The sequence below is a fragment of the Dasypus novemcinctus genome, chromosome 4 (genome assembly GCF_030445035.2).
Source record: "Dasypus novemcinctus isolate mDasNov1 chromosome 4, mDasNov1.1.hap2, whole genome shotgun sequence".
In the NCBI taxonomy this organism is placed as follows: domain Eukaryota; kingdom Metazoa; phylum Chordata; class Mammalia; order Cingulata; family Dasypodidae; genus Dasypus; species Dasypus novemcinctus.
The window spans coordinates 27,447,570-27,471,063 of record NC_080676.1 but is presented as its reverse complement, the minus strand read 5'-3'; the positions used below and the strand labels follow the sequence as shown (position 1 = coordinate 27,471,063).

General features: G+C 41.0%; 1 protein-coding gene across 7 annotated transcripts in view; it reads left to right on the top strand.

The window, feature by feature from the left end:
• VEPH1 (ventricular zone expressed PH domain containing 1) overlaps positions 1-23,494 on the top strand; it is a 268,821-nt gene that overhangs the window by 230,129 nt on the left and 15,198 nt on the right. Inside the window, exon 14 of one of the 7 annotated variants that reach the window (XM_004454421.2) lies at positions 1,367-5,599. The exons of the other annotated variants lie outside the window; for them this stretch is intronic. Coding sequence (XP_004454478.2) covers positions 1,367-1,458 — 92 coding nt within the window. The 3' untranslated portion in view covers positions 1,459-5,599. Of the gene's footprint in view, positions 1-1,366; positions 5,600-23,494 lie in introns of those variants that run through there. 7 annotated transcript variants of the gene reach the window in all.

The window sequence follows — 23,494 nt, the reverse complement described above, 5'->3', positions numbered from 1 at the left end:
CGTCTCCTTCATAGAGACCCTTAATGGGGGCTCTGTGTGTTTCCACTCCAGGTGCCAACGTGAAAATAGGCTACGTGGTAATGAGTTCATTAATTTGAAACTTTTCCATTTAATTTCCATGTCAGCTTTCACAAATCTTTAAATGTGACAAATGAAAAAAAATTTGGATTTATGCAATAACTAGGTTCATCTTATGATGCCCTCCCTCCTACCACAACTGTTAGAACACTGTCGTACATGCTAAATACGGCTAGGTTACCAAAAACAGCATAACTGTCACTGTAGAATAGCTTCACATTTTCACTTTTATACATTTTTAATGACTACTGAATGTATATTGATTATATAAAATTGAACCCCAGCTTATTGTTCAAAGATACCTTTGAATTACTTAATAAGGGGAATGGGTGTAGCTCCATGATTGAGCGCCTGCTTTGCATATAGGAGGACCCAAGTTCAATCCCCAATACCTCCTAAAAAAAGAAGAGTGAATTGCTTAATGAAATAAAACACATATCAGATAATTTATTGTTCTAAAATCTTTTTCCTTGTCTTTGCTCTCTTTCTCTCTAACATCCACAGGCACACACACATACTCACACAACCGCAAACACAATAAATTCCTCTCCTCTCTGTCCTTTCTGTCCTCTGCCCACACTTCTGTTTTGCAAACACCATCCTACTCATCCGTGTTCTCACTGGACAGTAAACTAGGAAAGGAAGACCCCTGCATTATTCATCTTTACATGCCCTATGCAGTGCCTGGCACAGTAGCTGTTTGATAGGTATGTTACAAATAGATGGATGATTGAGTATGCATGTAAGGGATACTCAAGGTCACAATGGAAGAAAGCAGGATTCATTCTGAAATGCCCACTTTAAAATTCAACTAGAAAAAAAAGAGGAAAAAAACAAAGAAAACAAACAAAAAAAAATCCTACTAGAAAAAACAAAGCTAACACATCCTAAAAAATTTCTTGAAAATCTAACTGAACTGAAACCTAGAAATAGCATCTTTAGGAAAATAAGCTTTTATAAGAAGAAAACATTGCTGTTACAAGGTTTCAACACCTTCCAGAAAGGCAATTCTAATGTTATACTAAAATTTTTCAGCGAGTGCACACACCCACACAGCGCCCATAGAGAACTCACCAACAACATGTGACCTTCAATAGGAAACAAGCTCAGGCCAGGAAGGAGAGCCCCTCAGCAGCTAACTTCCATCCACTTGGGTCACTTGGGTCAGCAATCTTTTCTTGATCTGAGATTTTAAAAATGTCTGATAGGCTCTATTCTTAGTGCAAAGCATTTGTTACTCTGACATGCACAAACGAATCACCTAGCTTGGAAATGTGTCCTTTTTCAGGTGCAGAACAAGCTTCGTCAAACCAGCAGAGGGAGAGTGCTTTGGAAAGGCAGACTAATGTGCATCGGTTTCTTACAATCACACAGGCTTGAGGACTGAAAGAGGGCACTGACCTCGGGAATTTTTATGCAGTTTTAAAAATAAAGCACTTGATATCTTTTAAAAGAGCTCTAGTCTCACCTCTCAAAGTAATCCTATTTCTTTATTTACCTATATAAATACATTAGGAGAGAAATTATGGGGTTGTTTTTTTTTTCAGCAATAAACTCATCTATTTAAAAGACATACTGGTGGGGAGTGAATGTGACTCAAACACTTGAGCACCTGCTTCTCACATGGGAGGTCCTGGGTTCAGTCCCCAGTTCCTCCTAAACATACAAACAAACAAACAAACAAAAAAGAGAGAGAGGGAATGAAAGAAAAGGAACAAACAACAAGGTTCAATCCCCGCCCTGGTACCTCTGAAAAAACAAAATAAAAAATAAAAGATCTACTGGTGCTCTTGAAGCCACCAAGAATGAAATCATCCAATACCTCAATATGGTTGCTCATTTTTGTCTTGGATCTCATCCCTCCCACCTTCTCAGAAACTTCATAGTATAGGTTATTCTTTCTCTCTTCTATATTTAAATTCTCTTCTAACTGAATCCTCCCATCAGCTTTTAAATACACTCAAGTAGCTTGATCTTTCTGCCAGCTGCTGCCCTCTCTCTCACCTCCCCTTTAAAGCTCTAAGAGTTGTCTTTGCTCACTCTCTCCATTTCCTCACCTCCTTCGCCTCATGACTCACCTGCCTTTAATCTGGCTTCTAACCCCATTATCTCTCTTTATAGTTATTAATGACCTGTAATCACCCATGCACTGGACATTTTTCAGTCCTCATAGTACTTGCTCTTAGCAGCACTCAATACTGTTGACCAATTCCTTCTTAAAACATTTTCTTCCTTCAGCTTCTGTACTACAATACTCCTCTGCTCTTCTTCCTACTCTCTGAACCCTTCTTCTCAGCCTTCTTTCTAGGCCCATCTTCCTTTATCCAGCTCTTCATTGCTGGCACATCCCTCCTCTCATTGTACACTCTCCCTGATCAATCTTTACTGGTTTTGCAGCCTCAGTTACCTGGTGGTTACCTCCCCGGTATGTTTAGGCAGACCAGGCTTCTCCTTTGAGCTAGATTTATATCTCCCACGACCTAATTGACTGTTTCAAAGGCTCCTGAAACTCCTTTGCTTAAATCAGAACTCATAACTGTCCCTCATTTGCTCCCTCCAAAACACTCAGTCGTCTTCCAGTATTCCCTAACTCAAAAAATGCAATATTACTTATTCTGTTGCACTATCAAAAGGCCCACTGCCCTCCCTCAGCCCATCCAATCCATCACTCAGTATTGTGGATTTTCCCTTCTCGGTGGCTCTCAGATCTGTCCACTTCTCTCTTCTAGTCCAGGCTACCATCATCTCCTACATAAAATAACAGCAGTAGCTTCCTAAGTGAGCTACTCGGGCCCCTTCCAATTTGCCTTTCACACTGCAACCAGAGTGATCTCTTCAAAGCATAAATCTGATGGTACCACCCTCCATGTAAAACCTTACAATAGCTTCCCATAGCCCTTACCTTAAAGAGCAAACTCCACAACAGGACCTTCCTGCCCCACGTAGAATGGCTCGTCCAGCCTCTCCTGCCTCATCTTGGCCCACATGCCTTCTGCTCTCTGTCTCTGCCTCTGTCTGCTCTGGCCAGAAGGACCTTCTTCCAGGTTCCCATAACTACCATGCTTCTTCCTGTTGCCACACTTTTTAAAAGGCTTTCTTCTATCTGAAATGTCCTTTTCCTTTCTTCTCCCAGTTAATGTAGATCTTAGCCTCCCTCTTACAGCTCAAACTTACTGCCTCAAGGAAGCCTTCTGTGACCTCCCTGACTAGTGCTAACTATCTTTTATAGGTTATCGAAGTACCTCAAACTTCTCCCCCAGAAGACTTTGTTACAGCTGCAGTCTTGCTTTTTAATGTGTGATTTTTAATTTAATTTCTGTTTCCTCCAGCAAATTGTAAGCTCTCTGAAGCAGACTCTCATCATCAATCCATCCACAGTCCCTAGTATACAATAGATATTTACTGAATAAATGAATGGCTAAAGTTTCAATTCCCTCAGAAAAATTTTAGCAAAATTTTTTTCAGACAAGTGGTGAGAAAAAACAAATTATTAAATTCACAGTGTGTAGCAGTTTGATATGGTTATGAATTCCAAAAATAGATATTGGATTATGTTTGTAATCTGTTCTTACCTGGGCTTGATTAAGTTACAATTAGGGCTTTGATGGGGCCATGTCATTAGGGCATTGTGTCCCCACCCCTTGGTGGGTGGGGACTCACAGATAAAAGACTTGGCAAAGGACAGAGTTTGAGGGTTTTTTTTTTAACTTCTTAGCATAACAATCCAGTACTTTTTTTTTTTAAGATTTATTTATTTATTTCTCTCCCCTTCTCTTCCACCCCCTCCCTCGCCCCCATCTGTTCTCTGTGTCCATTTGTTGTGTGTTCTCCTGTGACCGCTTCTATCCTTATCAGCGGCACTGGGAATCTGTGTTTCTTTTTGTTGCGTCATCTTGTTGTGTCAGCTCTCTGTGTGTGCGGCGCCATTTTTGGGCAGGCTGCACTTTCTTTCGTGCTGGGTGGCTTTCCTTACGGGGCACACTCCTTGCGCGTGGGGCTCCCCTACGCGGGGGACACCCCTGCATGGCACAGCACTCCTTGTATGCATCAGCACTGCACATGGGTCAGCTCCACACGGGTCAAGGAGGCCCGGGGTTTGAACCAGGGACCTCCCCTGTGGTAGGTGTATGCCCTATCCATTGGGCCAAGTCTGCTTCCTGAGTTTGAGGGTTTTTGATGTTAGAGTTTTGATGTTGGAGTTTGATGCTGAGTCTTAAGCTGGAGCCCTGGGAAGTAAGCTCACAGAGGAAAAAGAAGCAAGCTCCAGAAAGAGAGGAACCCTGAGCCCATGAAGAAGCAAGCCCTGGGAAGGAAGGAAACTTGAACCCAGAGAGAAGCAAGACCAGAAGGGAGGAACCCAGGAAGACTGAACTCTCGCAGATGTCAGTAGCTTTCTTGCTCCAACGTGTGAAAATAGACTTTGGTGAGGGAAATAACTTATGCTTTATGGCCTGGTATCTGTGAGCTCCTACCCCAAATAAATACCCTTTGTAGAAACCAGCCAATTTCTGGTATTTTGCATCAGCACCCCCTTGGCTAACTAATACACAGTGATTCATTTTAAGGGAAAAAAACGGTATTCATAGGAGAATTTTACAGAGTATCTTTTATACCAAACATGTTCTTTGTAGAAAGTCTTTCATTTAAATAAGTTATTTTCAAAAGTACTATAGTAACTGTCATTTCATTTAACAGTATGTGGTAGTTTATATACATCAAACACATCAAGTGTGTTGGTGTGATTGTATATATTGTAGGAAAGGCTTCCAGTGCAGACATTGGAAGATTTCTATTCATTGTCAAAAGGTTTGAGGTCAAGTGCTGAACCACAAAAGTGGAACTTGTATTAAATAAATTCCACAAAAGCATTGCAGGCAACACCTTAGAATGTTCTAGAACACCAGAAATGTACAGGCAGATGGGACAGTGGCTAGAATGTGCTCAACTTGTACAGCTCAAACAAGTTGACCTTCCTTATCATAGACCTGGCATAAGTATGTCAGATCTACTTTTTTCTCACACTAGGCGCACTCTACAATACCCAGGCAGTAGTGAAAAGCATTCATCATTTAAAACTAACATCTAAAAAGAAAAGAAAAGAATAAAACTAACATCTATGGCCAGATGTTGCCAATAATACCTATCTGTGAGTGTTTTGATGAGTATGAAATGATTGAGAAAGAAAGGAGTTCTGCCACAGGTGGAATTTCCCTTAAAGGACTGCTATCAAACTTTGTCCCATTTTGGTCCCCACTGCATCTTCTAGGATGCAACAAAATTGATGTTGATTGTGCTTCCTCATTTATTCAGAACCAATAAAGAAACATAGACTCTACAATACTGCCTGGCTATTCATAAGAAACATATCATTTATTAACTCCTCAGTGATTTCACAAACCACAGACGCTCAGTCTACTAAACATAGCTCCTGTGGCCCCGCACTTAAAATTCTTCTATCCATCCCTCTTTAAGTAGATCATCTGTAATGATAGCTGGCTTTACTAGAACTGGCACACAAACATGGACAAAAATCAGTAAAACCCATGGAAGGGAATTGAAATTTGAGTACATATAAAGAAATTCCTCAATTCTCCATAGACTGTGTAGGAGGTATAATTCCCAAAAACAGTGATTTCAAGGGTAAAAAAACAAACTTTCTCTCAGTTCTTTTTAAAAAAACTAAGTATTTGGGGATATTTTCCCCCAAGGATAAACCTTCTTCTAAAGTCTTTTATCCTTAACTATCCATAAAGAATATCTAAGAATTCAAATATTACAAATCAAATTCATGATGATTTCAAATATGAATTTTTCAAGGCAAAAATGGCATAAGTCGAAAAGCACACAGCATGAAGAACTGTTTGTGCATCGTGAATAGTAGTTATGTGGATGTTGCTGTCACAGATAGATAATGTGGGAAATGCTACCATTTGCAGGCCAATTCATTTTTGGATTGGCTTGAAAATTGCAGTATTGGTAAACAAGTGGATCGTTATTCAAAAACAGAGGAGTATATTTTGAAAAAAAACCCAGAGGAGTTAGCCTCCTTTTTGGGACTCTCTGAATTGCCTAGCTACATTTGCATTTTTATTAAAGATACAAGTTTAAAGCCTATGACCCTTGAACTTTAAAAAGGCTCCTGTCTCATTCCCAATGCTCTCACTATTCCTAAAAATATTATGTTTTAGTATATTCTTGATTGGAGGAGTGGAAGGCCTGTGGGCAAATCCTATTTAGAGACATTAAGATATGTTTTTTTATAAAAATAACTTGTTCAACATCACAATGAGAGGATGATGAGGATACTTATACGATGATGATGATTATAGTACCTATTATGTATTGCACTACTGTAAATCAGGCACTTTGTTAAGCAAAGCCACTGCTAATCTATATAAGCACTTTTTGTGCATTTGTATTTAATTTTTTTTATTAGAGAAGTTGTATGTTTAAGAAAAATCATGCATAAAATACACAATTCCTATATAACACTTTATCAGTAACACCTTGCATTAGTGTGGAACATTGTTTACAATTCATAAAAGAACATTTCTATAATTATACTATTAACAATAGTCCATCATTTATAATAGGATACACTGTGTCATAGAGTTCTGTTTTTTTTTTTTTAATTTATTCTAGTAACATATATGCAACCTAAAATTTCCTGTTTTAGCCACATTCAACTATACAGTTTAATTACATTCACAATGTTGTGCAACCATCACCACCATCCCTTACCAAAACTTTGTGATCACTTCTGGAAAGATGGCAGACTAGAAAGACCCAGGAGTCTCTCTTCTCCCACAAAATAGCTAGAGTAAAGGCAGAAAGTTCCAGAAAAAAAAATGTTCTAGGGTTTAGGACACCATGGGAAGGCTAGACACTGTGCAAAAGAGAGAGGGGAAAGCTAGACACTGCGCAAAAGAGAGGGGCAAAGGAAAAAAATCTCAACAGCAAAACTGTGAGTTAAAGCTGCAGCTCCAGCAGCCAGTGCCCTCCCCCCATTGTATAGACAATTTTGAAAACTCAGGCCTTGGGCCAGTGGCTACAAACAAAGGGGGCCACATCCCCAGGAAACAGGAGAAAGAGGGACACAGCCTAAAGTTGACTCAGCTTTTGACTCATAGATGTGGTCTGCTGTGTCCTCTGAGCCTTTCCAGGTTGGGAGGGGCCATACCATTGCTAGTCTTGTGAGCCAGCATGGGACTAAAAGGGATCCAACCCTCACAATCACCCTCCCTACTGACTGGGACTGGTTGTTGAGGACACAGAGGGGGTGGAATTATTTCCTTTCCAGGAAAAGAGAGGGGACTGCCAGCTTGGAGAACAACATCTAAGAAAGCTTGATTTAGGAGGTTCTTAGCCTCCAAATAGGATTCTATATCACGTTGAACCTGCCTGTGTTGCAGCGAACAGACACCAACAAGGCTTTTGAACTGAGAGGGCTGCTGAAGAGCACCATCTGCCGGCCAACTAAGGAAATGCATGTGAGGAAATTAAAAAGGAAGAGAAGTTTTTTCTGGCTGTTACAGCCTCCCTCCTAAGGCCCTAGAAAGTGTGTCAGCAACATGTTACTGGGTCCAGGGCAAAATTTGAGAAATTAACAGGGAAAATCTTAAAGACCCAGAACAGTTGAACCAAGAATCAAAGAACAGCAGTAACACATAGCTTCTTGCTACCAAAAACCTACAATAGAAGGAGAAATTGAGCATCAAAGTAAACTCACCATCATAATCATATGCCTATACATCAGCAAAAAATTACAAGCCATACTAAGAAAATGGAAGAAATGGCCCAAGCAAAGGAGTATACAAAAGCCCCAGTTGATTTGAGACAACAAATCAACTAAATTCATAAAAATTTCTAAAACCAAATTAATGAGTTTAAAGACAATATGTCTAAAGAGATAAAAGACATCAAAAAGACACTGAGTGAGCACAAAGAAGAATTTGAAAACCTGAATAGAAAAATAACAGAGCTTATGGTAATGAAAGACATGATAGGTGAGATAAAAAACACATTAGAGGGAAATGGACTTTGGCCCAGTGGTTAGGGCGTCCGCCTACCATATGGGAGGTCCGTGGTTCAAATCCCGGGCCTCCTTGACCCGTGTGGAGCTGGCCAAGCGCAGTGCTGATGCGCGCAAGGAGTGCCGTGCCACGCAGAGGTGTCCCCCGCGTAGGGGAGCCCCACGCACAAGGAGTGCGCCCGTGAGGAAAGCCGTCCAGCGTGAAAAGAAAGAGCAGCCTGCCCAGGAATGGCGCCGCCCACACTTCCCGTGCCGCTGATGACAACAGAAGCAGACAAAGAAACAAGACGCAGCAAATAGACACCAAGAACAGACAACCAGGGGAGGGGGGGGAAATTAAATAAAATAAATCTTTAAAAAAACAAAAAAACAAAACAAAAAACAAACAAAAAAAAAAAAAACACATTAGAGGAGAGTGGATGTAGCTCAGTGATTGAGTGCCTCCTTCCCAAATAAGAGGTCCTGGCTTCAATCCCCATTACCTCGTAAAACAAACAATTGCATACAACAGCAGAATAGATAAAATTGAGCAGGGGCTCAGGGACTTGAATGCTATGAAACATAAAAATATATATGTCATGGAAGTTCCAGAAGAAGAGAAGGGAGAGGGTGCAGAAAGAGTATTTGAGAAAATAATGGCTGAAATTTCCCAACTCTCATAAAAAAAATGAAATTACATGTCCAAGAAGTACAGTGTACCCCTATCAGAATAAATCCAAATAGACCTACTTGAAGACACATACAACTCAGAATGTCAAAGACAAGATGTTTCTGAGAGCCGCAAGAAAGAAGCAAACCATCAAATACAAGTGATGCCCAGTTAGACTTAGTGCAGATTTCTTATCAGAACCCATGGAGGTGAGAAAACAGTGTATGATAGAATTTGGATACCGAAAGAGAAAAACTGCCAACCTAGAATTTATCCAGCAACATTTTCCTTCCAATATGAAGGTGAGTTTAGAATATTCACAAAGAAACAGAAACTAAGAGTTTGTAAAAAAGAATCCACCTTTGCAGGAAATATTAAAGGAAGACTTACAGCCCCAAAGAAAAAGACAGGAGAGAGAAGCTTAGAGGAGAGTGTAGAAGAAAGAATAGCAGAGAGGATAACCAAAAGAGTAAAAAGACAGATGAAAATAAGATATGACTATGAAAACCAAAGAATAAAAGTTGGAAGCAAATGATGCATGGAATAAACTCCCCAATCTAAAGATATTGGCTGACAGAATGGATGAAAAATATGAGCTATCCATATGCTGCCTATAAGAGACTCACCTTAGACCCAGGGATACAAACCAGTGGAAAGTGAAAGGCTGGAAAAAGGTATTCCACACAAACAGTAAAAAGAAAGAGCAGGGAGCGCTAGACAAAACAGTCTTTAAATGCAAAAAAGTTTAAGAAATACAGAAGGCCATTATATATTAATAAAAAGGACAATTCACCAGGAAAAAATAGCAGTCATAAATATCCATGCACCTAACCAGGGTGCCCCAAAATACATGAGGCAAACTCTGGCAAAACTAAAGGGAGAAATAGACATCGCTGTAATAATAGTTGGAGACTTCAACCCACCATTCACACTATTACATAAAACTAGACAGAAGATGAACAAGGAAACAAGAACTTAAGCAATATGATAAACTAGCTAGACCTAACAGACATACACAGAATATTGCATCCGAAATCATCCTAAATTAGTGGATTATACATTTGTCTCAAGCATTCATGGATCATTCTCCAGGATAGATGACATGTGAGGTCACAAGGAAAGTCTCAAGTCTCAATAAATATAAACATAGGGAAGCAATGTGACTCAAGTGATAAGGCCTCTGCCTACCATACGGGAGGACCCCGGTTTGATCCTTGGGACCTCCTGGTGAAAAAGGAGATAAAGCGTGCCTGCACGGCAAGCCAGTGCCCACATGGCAAGCAGAGCGCCCATGCGGCGAGCCGAGTACCCAGACGGCAAGCCGAGTGCCTGAGTGACCGCCCATGTGGCAAGCTCAGTGCCCACATGAGTGCCCATGTGGAGAGCCAGTGCCTGTGCGGCGACCTAGTGCCCAAGTGGTGAGCCAAGTGCCCATGAGGCAAGCTGAGTGCCCATGTTGTGAGCTGAGTGCCTGCGTGAGTGCTCTCGTGGTGAACCAGTGCCCAGCAAGTGAGTCACGCAGCAAGATGTGACGCAACAAAAGAGAAACAAAGGGGAGAGTCAAGGCGAAGCACAGCAGAGACCAGGAACTGAGGTGGCGCAATTGACAGAGAACCTCACTCCACATCAGAGGTCCCTAGGATTGAGTCCTGGTGAATTCTAGAGGAGAAAGATGAGAAAAGAAGACAAAAAGAGAAATAGATGCAGAAGATCACACAGCAAACAGACACAGCAAAAACAGCAGGGCAGGGGTGGGGAAGAAAAGAAATAAATTGAAAATATATAAAAAATAAAATGGTTAGTTTTATAATAAATAAATAAGTACAAAAAGATTGAAATGTTACAGAGCACCTTCTCAGATCATAATGGAATGAAACTGGAAATTAATATTAAAGCGGAAATTTGCAAGTGTGTGAAGGCTAAACAACACACTCCTAAATAATCAGTGGGTCAAAGAAGAAATTGTAAGTGAAATTAGTAAATATATTGAAACAAATTAAAACAAGAACACAACTTATCAAAATTTATGGGTCAAGCGATGGCTCACCTTTTAAGTACTATATGAAAAAAGAAGAAAGAGCCAAAATCAAAGAAGTAACTAAACAACTGGAGAACCTAGAAAAAGAACAGCAAACTAATCCCAAAGCAGGCAGAAGGAAAGAAATAATGAATATTAGAGCAGAAATAAAAGGAATTGGGGAAAAAAAACAATAGAGAAAATCAACAAAACAAAAATCTGGCTCTTAGAGAAGATCAATAAAAATTGACAAATGCTTACCTCAACTAACAAAAAAAAAAGAGAGAAGATGCAAATTTTAAAGATCAGAAATGGAAAGGAGAAAGTTACAACTGACCACACAGGAAAAAAAAGGATTATAAGAGGGTATTATAAGAAACTACATGCCAACAAACTAGATAACCTAGAATGAAATGGACAAATTCCTAGAAATACACAAACAACACACATTGACATTATAAGAAATACAAGAACTTAACAAACCAATCATAATTAAAGAATCAGTTATCAAAATCTCCCAACAAAGAAAATTCCAGGACCAGATGGCTTCACAGGTAAATTCTACCAAGCATTTTGAGAAGAATTAACACCAATCCTGATTAAACTCTTCCAAAAAACTGAAGAGGAGGAAAAATTACATAACACATTTTATGAAAGCAACATCACTCTAATTTCAAAGCAAGATGAAGATACTACGAGAAAAGAAAATTACAGACCAATCTCTTTAGTGAACATAGATGCAAAAATTCTCAACAAAATACTTGTAAATACAATCCAACAGCATATCAAAAGAATTATACACCATGACCAAGTGCAATTGATTCCTGGTATGCAAGGCTGCTTCAACATAAGAAACTCAATTAATGTAGTATACCACATAGACAAATTAAGGGGAAAAACACATGATATTCTAGATCAAAAGGCATTCAACAAAATTCAGCATCTTTCCTTGATAAAAAACATTTCAAAAGATAAGAATAGAAGGAAAATTCTTCAAAATGATAAAAGGCATATATGAAAAAGCCACAGCTACATCGTATTCAATGGGGAAAGGTCAAAAGCTTTCCCTCTAAGATCAAGAACAAGATAAGGATGCCCACTGTCACTACTATTATTCAACATTGTTCTAGAAGTTCTAGGTAGAGCAGTTGGACAAGAAAAATAAAAGACATCCAAATAGGAAAAGAGGAAGTAAAACTCTCACTGTTCGTAGATGACATGATCCTGTATTTACAAAATTCTGAACTGTCTATGGCAAAGTTCCTTGAGCTAATAAATGAGTTCAGTAAAGTGTCAGGATACAAGATCAACATGCAAAAATCAGTAATATTTCTGAACACTAGTATTAAACAATCTGAGAAAGAACTCAGGGAAAAATTCCATTTATAATCAACAAAAAGACTCAAATACCTAGGAATCAATTTAACCAAAGAAGTACAGGACCTATATGAGAAAACAAAAAAACAATGCTAAAAGAAATTAATGAAGACTTAAATGGAAAGACATTCCATGTTCATGGATTGGAAGACTAAATATCGTGAAGATGTCAGTACTACCCAAACTGATTTATAGATTCAAGACAACACCAATCAAAATTCCAACAGCCTACTTTACAGAAATAGAAATGGCAATTACCAATTCATTTGGAAGGGAAAGTGCACCCAAATTGCCAAAAGCATTCCAAAAAAGAAGAGCAATATGGGAGGAATTTCACTGCCTGACCTTGAAATATATCACAAAGCTACAGTCGTCAAAAAAACATGGTATTGGCATATAGACACACTGATCAGTAGAATAAAATTGAGAGTTCAGAAATAAACCCTTACCTCTATGGCCAACTGGTTTTTGACAGACCTACCAAGTCCATCTTAACAGGACAAAACAGTCTCATCAATAAATGGTGCTGACAGAACTGTATCCATGACCAAAAGAATGAAAGAAGACCCCTATCTCACTCTCTATGCAAGTATCAACTCAAAATGGATCAAAGACCTAAATATAATCTTAAATACAAAAGCAAGGACCATAAAACTACCAGAAGAAAATGTAGGGAAACATCTTCAAGATCTTGTGGTAGGTGGTGATTTCTGGACCATATACCCAAAACAAGAAAACAAAAGAAAAATAGATAAATTAAACACTTTTGCAACTCAGAGGACTTTGTCAAAAGGGCGAAATGGCAGCGATTTAATGGAAGAAAATATTTAGAAATCACATATCTGATAGGTGTTTAATATCCATGATCTATAACGAGATGCTACAACTCAATAATAAAAAGGCAAATGACCCAATTAAAAAATGGGCAAACACTGGTCCCGATCAGGGATGTTGAAGAACAGTGTCATCATCCCAGTTCCAGAAAGTGGACGTTGATGTGTATGAAGAGAACAAGTTTGTGGACGAGGAAGACAGAGGCAATGGCCAGGCTGGGCCCAATGAGGGCGAGGTGGACTCCTGCCTGTGGCAAGGAAACATGACAGCTGCTCTACAAGCAGCACTGAAAAACCCTCTTAGCAGCACCAAGGGTCAGGCGGTAAAGCATCGGGCAGGTAGTGTTGTCTTGAAGGTGCTCATCTCTTTTAAAGCTAATGATATTGAAAAGACAATTCAATCTCTGGACAAGAGTGGTGTGGATCTCTTAATGAATATTTATAAAGGCTTGAGAGCCCCTCTCACAACAGTAGTGCTATGTTATAGCAATGGCATGAAAATTCATTCGCAGCTGGAGGAGGAGGGTCCATTGTTCGAGACTTGACTGCAAGGAAGACCACGTAGTCAGCAGGAAGTGAGTATCTGCCATGGGTGTGAGAGTTGCTGGTACAAAGACCAAAACAAACAAATGCCACCACTGCTCTTTGGGTAGCAATGTTTCTCTTAGCTTTGCCTTCTTGCTTCCTTTTTCATATCTTTAAAGAAGAAAATTACATATCAGTTTAACTTTAAGGAAAATTGGGATAATATAGAGGAAACTGTGTTTCAACAGGAGTGTTCCATGCTCTCAAAAACTATTTCAGTGACACATATACCAGTCTGTATATAGTATAATTTACATTCATCTGTTGTTCTATTGGCTGGTTTTTTATTTTGTTTTGTTTCATTTTTGACTAATACTGAGATGTGGTCAGAATTTGACACCAGTTTCCTAACTCATTGCTAGCTAAGCAGTTATCTTTATAAAAAATAACACGTTTGAGAGACTGACAGCTATAAACATTGCAAAACTGGACCATACTTCTCCTGATTAAGCAAATGTTTCTGGCACGTGTTGGGTGAGCATCACAACCAAGTTCCAGCTTTGTGTCTGCTCGCCTCCAGTGTATCTGTGCTGTGAGTTTTTAAGTATGCTTTCTTCCTCTCAGCATCCAACAATCATGGCTTCTCAATATCTTTGTGTTTACCCAGGGTCCAGGGAAGGAGTCTTGCTGTATACAAGTGTATCTATAAAATATCAGAGCCTGTTTGGCATGAGCATAAAACTTTTGTCCCAATATGGCCCTATTTGGAAAGTTCAATCCAAATCCAAAGATATTCAGAAAGTGATGTTGTTCGAACTCTGGGCAGCCTCTGAGCTATTTTCTTTAAAATACAGAAGCTGCCTTAGACATCATGAGAAGTACAATTAGTATTTAATATGCCCTATTAATATCTTCAGTGTTCTTCAGGGTAATTGGGATCTCAAAAGATTTGGTTCAGATCGAAACCAATATACATTCCATATTTTATCTCAGTGTTTTTTTAAAAAGAAAATGCCATAGAGCAAAAAGTGTTTATTTCTTGGACAAACCAAATCAGTTCTCAAGAAAATGATTGGTGCTTACAAAAAGCTATTCAATAGCTCCAAAACCACCCAAATGCATATGACCAGGAGGGAAATCTGCCCGTGTTTAGTATTTACATGGAACACCAGTTTCATAAACATTGACTTATGTGAAAACTGGTGCAGAAATTCCATAAACGACTGTTTTTGATTTTTTAAAAAATGGGCAAAATACTTGAATAGACATTTTTCCAAAGAAGAAATACAAATGTCAGAAAACACATGAGAAAAATTAGGGAAATGCAAATCAAAGCTACAATGAGGTATCATTTCACTCTGAATACAATGCTCACTATTAAAAAGACGTAAAACTACAAGTGTTAAGAGAGGATGTGGAGAGATAGGAACACTTACTCACTGTTGTTGGGAATGCAGAATGGTACAGCCACTGAGGAGGTCTGTTTGGCAGTTCCTAAGGAAGTTGAATATAGACACTCGTCATGTGACCTGACAATACCACTCCTGGGTATATACCTAGAAGAACTGAGAGCATTGACACGAACAGCCATCTGCACACCGATGTTCAGAGCAGCATTATTCACAATTGCCAAAAGATGGAAACAATTCAGGTGTCCATCAACCAATGAATAGATAAACAGTGGTGTATTCACACAATGGAACATGCAGCTGTGAGATGAAATGAGGTTGTAAAGCATAGGGCAACATGGATGAACCTGGAGGACATTATGTTGGGTGAAGCAAGCCAGGCATAAAAGGACAAAAACGGAGCCCTAGACAAGGACCAGCAGCCAGATGTTACAATGGCTGGCCATGAAGTGACCCAAAAAGAAAGATCCAAAAACACCCCAAAAGAAAGAGTCCCATGTGCCCCAGTGGTCCAGCCAGTTCCTGCAGATGAGCCCCGTCCCCAATAAGGGAGGCAGCGCAGGACTGCTGGAACGATGGCTGAAGGGGGAGGAGGAGAAGGAGGCCCTGGCCAAGAGGCTTTACTGCCAATAACCCGGGACTTCAGAGAACAAGGCCAGTTTGCCGCACTAAAAGCTGCTGCTGTGAACAGCTTCTTGCATTTTTTATGTGTGGGGGATGGTATTTCCTTTGAGTTGTTTCTGACACAAGGGAGGGGTGGCACAGGTTCCGCTGATAGTTGTGGGCTCATGGGGGAGGGGGGCTATCCCTGGCCTGAGTAGGACCCCGGAGAGGGCTGCAGGGCTCTGTGCCTGGGCTGTTCCCGGGGGACTGCTGGAGCCATGCCTGGAGGCCCCACCCTGCTGGGCGCCCACAGCCTGCCCTGCTGCTCCTAGCAGGGGGTGTTGGCTGCTCAGCCTTTGGGCACTGTCATTCTTTCAGAATTAAGTTCTTAACACTTGGGGTGGGTTTTTTCTTTCTTTCTTTTAAAATATGTTTTTCTTTTGTTATATTCATTTATGTGACATTTGATAAACTTCTTTCTACACTTTGGAAAATAGTGCTAGTGGGGGAGTTCTGGATTTTACCCACTTTGCTCATGGATCAGTCCTATGGAATGGGCTTTGTCAAGAAGAAAGGGTACCACAAAAAATTTTATGATCAACCCAAATAGAAACTCTGTACAATTTAAGACTTAATTCCCTGTTCTCTACCCCCACCCCATCCCCTGGTAAACTGTGTTCTAGATTATGACTCTATGAGTTTGCTTATTTTAATTATATCGTATCAGTGAGGTCATCCAATATTTATTCTTTTGTGTCTGGCTAATTTCATTCAACATGATATCTTCAAGGTTCATCCATCTTGTCGCATGAATCAGAAATTCATTCCTTTCTATGACTGAATAATACTCCAATAAAACCACATTTTATTTATCCATTCATCAACTGATGGACACTTGGATTGCTTCCATCTTTTGGCAGTTATGATAATGCCACTGTGAACATTGGTACACAAATATCTGTTTGAGTCCCTGCTTTCAAAACATTTGGAAATATACCTAGAAGTGGGGAGGCTGGGTCATATGGTAATTCTATACTTAACTTTCTACTTAACTACCAAACTGCGTTCCTGTTTCTCCGTATCTTCTACAACGCTTGTAATTTTCTGTTTGTTTGACTTTTATAGCAGCCATTCTAATTGATGTGAAATGGTATCTCACTGTGGTTTTAATTTGCATTTTCCTAATAGCTAATGATATTGAGCATCTTTTCATGTGTTTTGGTTTTTTGGTTCTTTGGGGTTTTTTTAGCCATTTGTGTATCTTCTTTGGAGAAATGTTTATTCAAGTCTTTTGCCCATTTTTAAAAATGGGTTGGTTTTCCTTTTCTTGTTGAGTTGTAGGACGTTTTTTAAAAAGTATTCTGGAAGTTAAACTCTTATCAGATAAGTGGTTGCCAACTATTTTCTCCCATTGAATAGATTGTCTTTTTATTTTCATGATAAAGTCCTTTGTTTGATGCACAAAATTTTTTATTTTGAAAAGGTCCCATTTATCTATTTTTTTTCTTTTGTTGCTTGTATTACTTGGTTATAAGCTCTAAGAAACTATTGCCTAACACAAGGTCCTAAAGATGCTTCCCTACATTTTCTTATAGGAGTTTTATAGTTCTGGTTCTTATATTTAGGTCTTTGACCTATTTTTAGTTGATTTTTGTTTATGATATAAGGTACAAGTCCACCTTCATTCTCTTGCATCTGAATATCCAGCTTTCCCAGCACCGTTTATTGAAGACACTATTCTTTCCCACTTGAGTGGACTTGCCAACCATGTCAAAAATCAGGTGGCTGTTGGAATTTTGATTGGGATTGTGCTGAATTTCTAAGTTGCTTTGGGTAGAATTTACATCTTAACAATATTTAGCATTCTACATGAACATGGACCGTATTTCCTTTTATTAAGGTCTTCTTTGACTTCTTTTAGCAATGTCTTGTAGTTTTCTGTGTATAAGACCTTTATATCCTTGGTTAGATTTATTACTAGATATTTGATTTTTTTTTTAGTTGCTATTGGAAATGGAAAATTTTTCTTGATTTCCTCTTCAGATTGTTCCTCATTAGAATATAGAAACACCACCGATTTTTGCCTGTTGATCTTGTATCCTGGCTACTTTGCTAAATTCATTTATTAGTTCCAGTAGCTTTGTTGTGGATTTTTCAGGATTTCCTATATATAAGATCATGTCATCTGCAAATAGGCAACATAGCACTTTTGTATGCCTTTATTCCTGGTCAATGTAGTCTACTTATGGTGCATGGCTTGACTAGCAGAATGCAGGTTGGATATCGGCTCCAACTCACCCCCTGGGTCTAGTGCCCTTGTACAGTGAACAAACTGCACAACCATTCATGGTGGCCCTGCTGTTAAGCATGACAACTCTTCTCTAATAGGAATCTGAAACTCAGGGAGGTTAAATGACATTTTTCTAAGAGCAGTCAGCTGGTAAGTGGCAGATTCTGGACTTTACCTGAGGTCTGGCTCCAAAGACAATGCTCTTAGCCCATAAACATAGAGAAAGTCTGGGGTACAGTCCTATATGATCTATTTTAATAATGAGTCAACGTGGCATACAACACACTAAGTTTAAATAAATTTTAATTGTTTAAAGACTTATATTCAGAATTGCAATGAATCTTCTGTAAAATAAAATGGAGACCTTGAATTATTGAGCTCTTGTGCTCTTAGGATTAAAGGCGTTTCATGACACGCCCACACAAAATTATTCTTTTAATTTTATATTACAAGACATTAGATTCCACTTTGCCCAGGGCTCTTTAGGAGTAGTTCCTTCTTGCATCTCAAACCTCGTTTCTTTCCTCTCCTTCTTTCTCTTTCATGTTCCCAGTCATATAGAATGAATTACAGTTCCCAGAAAGCATTTGGTCCCCTGTCTTAGCTTTGGCCCTTCTCTGCCTACCCTTCCTCCCTTTCCCTTCATTTTGGATACTTCTCCTTCAAGACTGCTCTCAGTGTCTGCTCCAGGAAGCATTCCTGCTTCCTATATCTCTGTTTAGAATAGGTGCCTCCCTAGTATGTTCCAACAAGACCCTGTGCACTCCTCTATCCCAGGATTTATCCCACTACACCATAACTGATTCTCTACTGGTTTGCCTACTCCATTCATCTATCTTGTGAATTCAAACTGTCTTGTCTTTGTATCCCCAGAATCAAGCACAAACCTAGTACATGCTAGATATGCAGTAAATGAATAAAAGAATGGCAGAATGAGTGAATGTTGATGCATTAAGAAAAAGTGGAGCTCAGTCTTCCATGACAAGAATTTTACAAATGTTAAATTCTCTTATTAACTGAGAAGGAAATCAGTAGAGGGCCCTCATTCATTCCTCCAGCAAGGAATAAAGGGAGTTTTTCTCTATACCTTGGACCATGGTCTTTCCCCTTTTTCTCCCTTCTATAATGGAATCACCACCAGACATTTCTAGAGTTCAAGCCATTATGACATGGGAAAAAAACAAAAAACAAAAAAACTCAAGTTACAGCTACCTACAAGCAGGCAGATTGCAGGTTCAAGTACATCCCAACTTTGCCCATCTGATAGATAATCTGAGCTGGATCACTTGTCTGCCCCTCTAGACGCCTTCCCTACCCAGCTCCAAGTCCCACAAAGCTGACCTGTAGGGACTGCACCGTTAGACTCCCTTGCCTCTGGTTTTCAGTTACATTTGACCCCATTGGGGACCCCGGCAGATCAGAGGGAGGGCGGAGGATGAATTGGGCTTATTTTATTAATTCCTCGGCCCGCTCTGCTTGGTCACTGCAGGGGACCGGAAGAGGGCGGGTCCAGCCCCTGCCAGGCAGCCCCCCCCCCAAACAAGTCTCCCTCTGGTCCAACTGTCCTCTTCCTTTCTTCCTCGGGAAGAGGGATGCTCTGCTTCCCGAGGGTTACTGCCCCAGGGTACGGTGCTGCTTTTCCTACACCGTGTCCACACCTGTGTAAACAGTCGCTTCATTAACTCCCCCCAGCGACCCAGCTTGAGGTGCCATCTGTTTCCTGCCGGGGTCCTGTGTGGTACAAAAGCTGATTGCACCTGGGGTCCGTGTGGCTCCACGCCTGTGCTGCCTGCTCCTCACAGGCTCGAGGCTCCTGCTTGGTCCTTAAGAAAAGTTTCAGAAAAGCTGTCAGCTCAAGTTCAATACGAGGACCCCAGGACTGCCTGGCACTCAGCCTCCTTCCTGGGTCTCACACCTAGAAAACCTTGACTTGGCCGTCAGCCTACAACGTCCCAAAACAACAGCTTTGGGAACTTGCTCCCAGTTAGTTCATTCTTACGGGCTCTTTGGGTTCTTGTCTTTCCCTGTGCTTTCTCTCACATAGCCTTCTTGTTTCCTCAGCCCTTTCCTCCACTCTGCCTAGAATTTTATTTCTCCTTTCCTTACTAGGGGTCCATCTCTTATATCACCTCCTCCCAACTAGAAGCAGGATTTCTTTCCTCTGAGCAGTAGAACACTTGGATTTTATCTCTTCCCCAGCACTCACCAAATTACATTGAGCTGCGGCTATAAAAATGCTTTCCCTCCCCTACAAGATGATAAATTCAACCTCCCTGTGAACTGGGCTTTTAACCTCCTCAGATTCAAGCACAATGTCTTACAGCTCACCTGTGCTCAAAAATCTGTGTGACAGGGAAGTGGACATGTGCGGCTACTCCACCTAGCCCAAGCTGAAAGGGCCCGGCGGCTGCCGCCACCCACCTTCACCCCCCCCAAGACAGGCTTCTCGAACGCGCTGCCTGGCGAGGCCCCCCCCAACAAAATGAGCGCTGGCCCTTCCTCTTCCACCTTCTTCGGCGCTTAATAAAAGAAAAGGGGGAGATGTAGGGTGGCACCGTGTGGGAGTGCGGCGACAGCAAGGGTCGGCTCCTCTCCAGGCGCCGGTGCGAGTCGGACCCGGGTGGCGGGAACGGGCGTTAAGGCCCTCCGCTTGGGGTTCGGGCGTACTGCCCGCCCCTCTGCCCAGCTGCACCCGCTTCCCCCTCGGTGGCCTAACCCCGCCTCTCCCCCGAGGGCCACCGCCGCGCCATGACAGCCCCGCCTCGCTGCCGCCGAGAACCCTGGCTACCCCGTCTTCTGCCCGCAACCAGTGATGCACCCCTGCACGAGCCTATCAGCCGTCTGCCGCCCCCCGGCCACGCCCCCTGCCCCTCCCCCGTCCTCGCCCTATATTAACCGCTGTTCTTCCTGAATAAATCAGACTTGCGCACAGATCCTGGTCTCCTCGGTAGTCTTCTTCCTACCGCGCGTCCTCCGCACCTTGCCAGCCCCGGAGCGCCTTCTCGGAAGGCCCCTCTGTGTGTTGCAGCCCTCCGCCCGAGCCCACACCGCCCCTGCAGCGGCCCTCCGGGCGAGCCCACACTGCGACAGACATGGCTCAACTGATAGAGCATCCACCTACCATAGGGAGGGTCCAGGGTTCGATCCCCAGGGCCTCCTGACCTGTGTGGTGAGCTGGCCCACAGGCAGTGCTGCCATGCGTATAGAGTGCTGTGCCATGCAGGGGTGCCCCCACGTAGGAGTGCCCCACACACAAGGAGTGCGCCCACTAGGAAAGCCGCCCCACGTGAAAGAAGCGCAGCCCACCTAGGAGTGGCACTGCATACACAGAGAGCTGATGCAGCAAGATGACACAACAAAAAAGAGATGCAGTCTCCCAGTGCTGCCAGACAATGCAAGCAGACTCAGAAGAACACACAGTGAATGGACACAGGGAGCAGACAAGCGGGGGAAGGGAAAGAAAGAAATAAAATAAATAAATAATAAAAAATATAGGGAAGCAGACTTGGCCCAGTGGTTAGGGTGTCTGTCTACCACATGGGACGTCCACGGTTCAAACCCCGGGCCTCCTTGACCCGTGTGGAGCTGGCCCATATGCAGTGCTGATGCACGCAAGGAGTGCCCTGCCATGCAGGGGTGTCCCCCGCGTGGGGGAGCCCCACACGCAAGGAGTGCGCCCCGTAAGGAGAGCCACCCAGCAGGAAAGAAAGTGCAACCTGCCTAAGAATGGCGCCACCCACACGGAGAGCTGACACAACAAGATGATGCAACAAAGAGAAACACAGATTCCCGTGCCACTGACAACAACAGAAGCGGACAAGGAAGACGACACAGCAAATAGAGAACAGACAACCGGGGCGGGGGCAGGGGGAAGGTGAGAGAAATAAATAAATCTTTAAAAAAAAAATATCATACCACTGTCTTGTAAAAAAAAAAAATCTGTGTAACAGAAGGATGGAGAATCAATGGATAGACAAATATCCTATATCCTATATTCTTCCTACTGTGGGCTTCTAGAGCTTTAGGTATCTCTCGTATTATTATTTCACTCTTACTAATCAATTTTATTTTGAATAAGATTAGCACATTTGAAATTAATTTTTATAGCAACATAAATAATTTTCACCTCTGGAGCATAAAAATGATACAATTAATATATAAACATTCACATTAGCATCTGAATTACTTCTAAGTGGATAAACATGGTGATAGTTCAGGTTCCAAACACATTAAAGAACTCAGTTTCATATTCCATAGCTTTATCAGCCAGTTGATATTTAAATAATTCAAACAAGATTTTTTTAGGCACATGAGCATGCCCTCACAGTATCCCTCCACATGTTATTTTTCAAACGGAACATGATAATCCTTAGAAAAATTAATTCTCTTGTTTTGGCAATGAAGAGACTGATATTCAGTAAGAATTACTTGTTTAGAAGGATGTACCATGGGTGATAACCCTATGGAAAGGACATATAACTACATTCCTAACACCTTGTAAATCCATGTATCCATAAGAATGTGGCTATACATGGCGAAAATGTAATTTATAGACTATAGTTTGCAACATTGTAATATTTTTATAGCAAAAGCAAAGTTGGCACTACAGGAATGCTAAAGCTAAAAAAAAAGAATATGGGGTTTGGTTTTGTGAGATATAAATATGATTAAGTTTTTTCCCTCTTCATTTTTTTAATTAATGAGACCTTAACTATGTCATTTAATCTGCGTTCATCCGTGTATCTTTCTGAACTTGAGTTAATAGTTGGAATTAGATGAGATAAAAGTGTCTGGAAAGAACTCATTAGGAGTAATGTTTCCATAACTTGTTAGGCTGGGTTTTTTTCTGTTTTTTTATATTTTTAAATTTGAAATAGTTACTTTTTTTTAAGACCATATACCTAGTCATGCATATGCTGCATATCAGTGAAAGAGAATTGGAACAAGCAAAAAATAAAACCAAAACATGGAAGAGCAGCTAGAAAAACTTCTTATGTCTTTCTTGGTTTGCCTTTTGAAACTAGTTTTCTAGCACATATACCCTGGCTTATACTGGATTATACTTACACTGACTCTGATGCCTAAATTCTGGCCCTAACCATTCAGCAGCTTTAAAGTTCCGCTGACATTTCCTTTCCAAAACTCTTCTCATAGACATTTTCCCCCTGGTTCATTTTCGCTGGCTAACACGAAAGTCCTTTGCTTAGCAGCAGTCACTTCACCCAGTGTCTCCTCAAGGTCCCCGCCGCCGTGTCAGAGGGATATTCCAGCCACATCTTGCACCCATCGCTTCCTTCCTCCACTTGGCGAAGTCCTCCTTGCATACGCTCTGCCGGTGAAACTCATGATTCTGCCTTGACAGAAAATACAGGTAGCTAATCACCTGTATTCAAAAGGATCCAGGCGCTTAAGTATTAGCCAAATCAATCATGGTTTCAAATTATCTCAGTTACTGTAACTTTTATTTTAAATGTTCCTTTGAATAAATAAGGCAGGCTGAGCCTGGCAAAATCATTATTAAATGGCATTGCTTTGTAGCATCTTACCTTCAAAACCATGGCAGGAAAGCATCATGATTACAAGCTTTGAAGTAATGTTTTAAGTAGTGCTGTGCTACTTACATTTTGTCCTCACAGTAAAGAAATAGATTGCTTCATTGTGACTTTTTACCCCTCAACATC